Raw genomic sequence first — 5,613 nt, 5'->3', positions numbered from 1 at the left:
TTTAAACACTCTTGAGTAGTAATTATTACCTTTTAACTCAATTGACATGTTAAGGACCCTTGCAATCGTTTCTAATCAAATTGTGTTAACTTTTGGTGTTTTTGATAGCTTTTAGCTACACCAAAGCAATCCAAGAATGAGGGAGAGCTGTATATAGTTCATGGCAAAGATTTTGGAAGCTCAAATTCATGAAGAACCAAGCTTTGGAGCTCCATAGCCCTTTGCCAAAGTCGTTCAAAGTATGCAAGGAAAGAACAACGGAGAGAGGAAAAACAGAGTGAAGAAAACAGAAGATAGCAGCTGCAGTCTTCTTTCACACTTTTTGAGCACTTCCTGAAGTCCATTTTCTACAAGCTATATACCATTTCAAAGCTCAGGAAGTCAAAAATCCAACGCTTCAAACGGTGTATGAATTGGAGCTGAAATGAGGAAGATATGGCCTTTACAAGACAACTACATCCAGCTGAAGGACAAATTCGCATCTTGCGAATTTGGAACTCCAACGTGCGAAATTAAAGCCTACCTTGCGAAATGGAAATGGAATACAGCCGCACAGTCACAGAGAAGCCCAACTTGCGAAAGTGATTTTGCAACTTGCGAACTTGGAGCTCAACGTGCGAAAATGGATTCCAAGTTACGAAATCAACTTGTGAGATTTTCGCAAGTCACCATGCAACGTGCGAAATCTACACGCGAACTGGGATATTTGTGCACCGACTCTTTTAGATATTTTCTTCAGATATTTTTGCATAAATTTCCATTCTTCTCCTTGTAATCCACCAACCATAAGATTTCTTAACTAGGAAGGTTGGAAAAACTTCTCTATATATATTCCCTTGCATCCATTGTAAAAGATATATAAGTATGTAGAATCGATCAATATATAGAATATACAGAGCCTTGCTATGTTTTTCATTCTCTTTCATTTTCATTTTCTTGCTAACCAAACATTCTCTGAGATGTTTTCTCAGAGGATGAGTGGCTAGGATTTTTGTTTCTTGGGTGAAGGAAGCTAAGTAAGGTTCCGGCTACATAAGTGTGAGATTTTGTTGTTTCCGTTTTTAATGAAGAGAAAGTGTGATCCGTTTTTGGTTTTTATATTTTTAGTTAACTAGGATTACCATGAATAGCCAATACTTGGTAAGCTTTCGGATTCCATGGATTCTTATTGCTTGCAATCTTGCTCCATGGAGGTCTAATTTTTATCTCTTGTTCGCTTGTGAAGGATGATCTGATGGTAAGGATCACCTTGAATGGCAAATACTAGGTGAGAGGTACGAGTCATTGCAAGGTGTATCAGTGAGAGGGATTTAGCGTTGAAACCATTAATGGCAAGCATCTGTATCACACCGGTTCGGGAAATAACTATAGGTTAAATTTAGAATGCGAGGAAAAGATTCAAGTGACCGGAATCTCCCTCTTTGTAGTTGGCACCTGATCCTAGTAACCTGAAATCCCAAGAAACACCTTTCTTTCTAATTTCTTTCTAGTTAATTTTAGTTACTTTATGTTAGGTTAGCTTAATACCATCCGTTTTCATTCAAACTTATGTCTTCTTTTAAAGCTAACAAAGAAAAGAAAAAGCACCAATTCAGTTTTTGAACTAATATCAATTGCGAAGTGAAAGCCCATTTCCGTAGGCGATCCTAGAGCCACTATACTATGCTAGCTAAATGCTACCCCGGTATATGGTGAAATAGGTTTATAAATTTTGTTGATTACTCCCGTTTGAGGATTCAGATCAAAGCACATCAATTGAGTTGAATCAATTGGAACACCAATCGGGCATGAATCATTGATGTTGATATTATGATAGATCACTAGTAGCAATCCTATAGAGATCAAAGTCTCATTGTCGTTCAGAATAAAAATCTCTTTCAAGGATCTCAAGTGCCTAAGTTACTTAGGAATAATTAAGGTAAAAAGAACATCACTAAGGTGATGTTTGTTTTTCTTACTTAATTCTAAATAAAAATTTAATGCTTAATAATATTAAATATTAGGTTGTTTGTTTTTATAGTATTTGATTTCTATCAAGTATTAAAAAGTAAAGAAAAACCAATATGTTATTTTTTCTATTTAGAAAAAACTACATATTTTGCCTTTTTTTATTTAGCAAAAAGTTTATAATAAGTTATGAAAAAGTAAAAAAACAAACAACCTAAATTTTAAAAACAAATTGTTTTCAGCAAAAAACAAAAAAAAAACAAACACAACCTAAGATTTTTACTTTTTTTCTTAGGGAAAGCATATATAATAAAACTCCTATAAAATACTCATATAGAGCCATTTCCATCTCATAATCAGTAGAATTCGATTGTCTATTCATTATGGCGACTCTATGTCAAATACTATGCTATACAAAAGCGTAGCAGGTGAATTATAGTATGCAACCACTATTACACCTAAGATTGCCTATAGTGTAAATAAGGTTTGTCAATTCATGCAACACTCATCAGGTTGTCATTGAATTATACTAACTCTAGTTGCCATTATAACACCAATAAAATCTAATTACACTTTAATATAGCTTTAATTTGGTCATTGCATTAACAAATAGATCATCAAAATCCTAATATACATAAACGTGTATATTTTTACAAGGATTAATCAGAATGTTAAATAGACTAACAATTAGAATCAGAATGTTTAATTTGGTCTGATTGATTTGCAGAAAAATCACCTAAGCTTGGAGGCCCCACTTTCTCATTTCTGGTTTTGTGCCAAAAACTACTCAAAAAGTGACTAAATAATTTATACTTTTCCTTATCAATTCATTTTTTTTCTTTTTTCTTTTTATAAATATTAAGGGAAAAGACATTCTCCCCCCTAACCAATTATAGGATTTTCACATTATAAAAATTGATTGATACCTTAAAACCAATTATACACTTCAAAGAAGCCTTGATAGGAAGGATCCTTTACATAGTGGAGCAACCTCTAGGCTTTGGTGGACCTTGAGGACTATCGACATTTTCAAGATTGTATCAAACCATGTTAAATTTGGTGTTATTCCCTCTCCCTTTCTCTATTTGTTATTCATTAATTGCATTTTCTCATTCTTTGCCTTAAAATTAACTTTTGACAAAAAATTTAAAAACAAGTATCATCCAATTCAAAATCAACACCCTTCTTGGGGTGATTTCTTAGAACTGGTAATTACGAGGATGTCATATATATTTTAAAACAAAATTTAGGATAAGACCATTTATTTAAAACTATTGATTTATTTATTTGTTTTCTTATATAATTTGAATGAAAATTATTAGTTTTCTTTTTTGTAAAATTGGAATTTGAAAATGAATATTTTATTAGTTAAATTACATTTGTAGTTGTTAACACATATTTGGTTTGTTCATGCACAATACCCTCTTATTAGTATTTCAAGCTCGCCAAGGTATTACTAATGCCAATGGGGAATGCCCTTGGGTAGTCTTAGGGTTGAGAAGTTTATTGTAGGGCTTTCATGCTTAAACATTTTCTATTGCTTCCATTTGACTTGAAAGCTCGTAAAAGGCTTAAGTTATTTTTCCTAGAAACTTGTACCTTTATTTAGAAGTTGATTTAGTAATGTTTAATTTTATTGTTAATTTGACATGCTCATCGCGACCCGTTTAAATAACTAGCGATAATTCATTTTGGATTGGCATCATTCATATATCAGAGCCTTCGGTTCAATGGGTAAGCAAATAATAAGCAATTATCTTCACAAATTGGAGTCAAAGGCTATGTTTGGTTCTCGAAAAATACTAAAAAAGAAAAAAAAATGTTAAGAAAAAATATTTTTCCATATTTGATTTTACCATGAAAATACCAAAAAGCTAAAATAAATTATTAAAAATTTGTGTATTTTAAAATTATTTAATTTTTTACAAAAGAATTAAATAGGTAAAAAAAAGTTCAAAATAATGTATAAAAACAATTTATTGATTTTAAATCTATTTTTTATTTTCTTTCATTTTTTCTCCTATTTCTTTTTCTCTTTATTTTTTTCCCTCACATTTTTCTTCAAACTATCTAGAAACTAGACATACCCCTCTAAGATCCTCAGCCCATTTTTTAGCCATGAAACATGATGTATTATGCATTCACTAGTCTTACAATTAAGGGTTAAGCAAAGAAGAAATGTATTGCCAGCAAAACAGACACTCGAGGATAAACAATATAAGTAACGGATACAAGATATATAAAACAAAATAAAATTCAATATATACCTGTTGAATTCAATATTAATCATTATAGCAATCTGGGCAAGTCACTTCAAACCATGTTTTAGTGAAATCATTCACTTAATTAGCTGAGTGTATGCTCAAAAAAAATTTATCTACCGATACATGCATAATTTCATAAGCAAGATAATACTGTATTCTAAGAACTAATTAAGAAGACAAATAATTCTGGGTGCAGTTTCCCCCGCAAGAGTTCACACAACTTTCCACTTCCTCCGCTCCTACCAAACAGAAACAAGAAAAGTATAAGAGAAAGACAGAGACAAATAAAATGAGAGAGAGAGAGAGAGAGAGATACCAAGGTGGTCTGCAGTGGTGATATTGGCGCACAATTTTGCAGCACAATTAAACTTGCAAAGGGAATGAGAATCTGGGGGGGTATCCGAAAGAGCAAACAAGCATTTCCAAATGCATTTGATAGCACATGTCACAAGACTTCCATGAAACACAAGGCATTCCCCTACGCATCCAGCATAGCATATGGGAGAGAAGGCATCAGACTGCCCTAACAGCAACCCCAACACCAAACCCACAACCAAAACCGTCCTCACTCTTACTCTTCCTCCCTCCATATCCTACTTAACAAAAAATGAATTATATGCAAGCTTAAATCAAAGGTTTATACAGAGTTCCAATATGTGGATTGGATGCGCACACACAACCCACTTTCCTTGAATCTACTCCCCTTTCATGTAAAAGCTAATCACCAAATTTATTTATTGTAGTTTAGCTTTGTGGTGAAGCAAATGAACAAGTATCTAATAATAATGAAGAGGACAAAAATCATATGGCATGAAAGAGATTGAATCTTGCTTACCTTCCACGAATTTGCTCACCTTCTGTGAAACCCTAATATCCAAATTTTATTTTTGGACTTTGGCATGGTGGTGGGGAAAATAATAAATAGTGATGATAAATGGGACAAAGGACATGATATAAATGAGATCATTGAAGGACTAATTATGTATATTGATTTTACTTATGTTAATAGTTTCAAATGTTTGTATATATATGGTTTTCCTTCCAAAAATTCTCTTTTTATTTAGAATTATTTGCAGCAATGATATAAATTTTATTTTTCTCAATGTGGCATTTCAACCTTGATATATTAATAGCCGCCAGACTAAGGAAAATATATTAATTAATAAAATATTAGTTAATTTATCAAAGTACTGATTTTTTTTTTTTCAAAATTGTGTATCTAATATTGTTTCATTATAAAGCAAATTAAATGTTTCGTTTCATGAACTAGTTACTTTTTGGCTATGTTTGAGTCCTGGAGAGCACTATGGAAAGAAAAAAAAAATGTTGAGGAAAATAATTTTCTCATATTTGATTTTGTTATGGAAAATACAAAATAAAGTTAAATATAATTAAAATTATT

General features: G+C 31.9%; 1 protein-coding gene across 1 annotated transcript; it reads right to left on the bottom strand.

Annotated features, from left to right (window-relative positions):
• Nucleotides 1–4,187: 4,187 nt before the first annotated feature.
• LOC117934145 (thionin-like protein 2) lies at nt 4,188–4,899 on the bottom strand. The gene is made up of 2 exons (XM_034855782.1): nt 4,528–4,899; nt 4,188–4,450 (listed from the first exon to the last, which is right to left on the bottom strand). Exons 1-2 carry the CDS (start codon nt 4,799–4,801, stop codon nt 4,380–4,382), a joined length of 345 nt encoding a protein of 114 aa, XP_034711673.1. The 5' UTR covers nt 4,802–4,899; the 3' UTR covers nt 4,188–4,379.
• Between the last annotated feature and the right edge of the window lie 714 nt (nt 4,900–5,613).

The sequence above is a fragment of the Vitis riparia genome, chromosome 16, assembly GCF_004353265.1.
Source record: "Vitis riparia cultivar Riparia Gloire de Montpellier isolate 1030 chromosome 16, EGFV_Vit.rip_1.0, whole genome shotgun sequence".
NCBI classification, from domain to species: Eukaryota; Viridiplantae; Streptophyta; class Magnoliopsida; order Vitales; family Vitaceae; genus Vitis; species Vitis riparia.
This window is presented reverse-complemented; position numbering and strand designations above follow the sequence as displayed.

What these genes read in the sequence shown, in the direction of transcription:
- LOC117934145 (XM_034855782.1), bottom strand. Translation starts at nt 4,801, where the DNA reads ATGGAGGGAGGAAGAGTAAGAGTGAGGACGGTTTTGGTTGTGGGTTTG. An exon ending in CACCACTGCAGACCACCTTG is followed by an intron (nt 4,451 to 4,527) that starts GTATCTCTCTCT and finishes TCTGTTTGGTAG; the next exon opens with GAGCGGAGGAAGTGGAAAGT.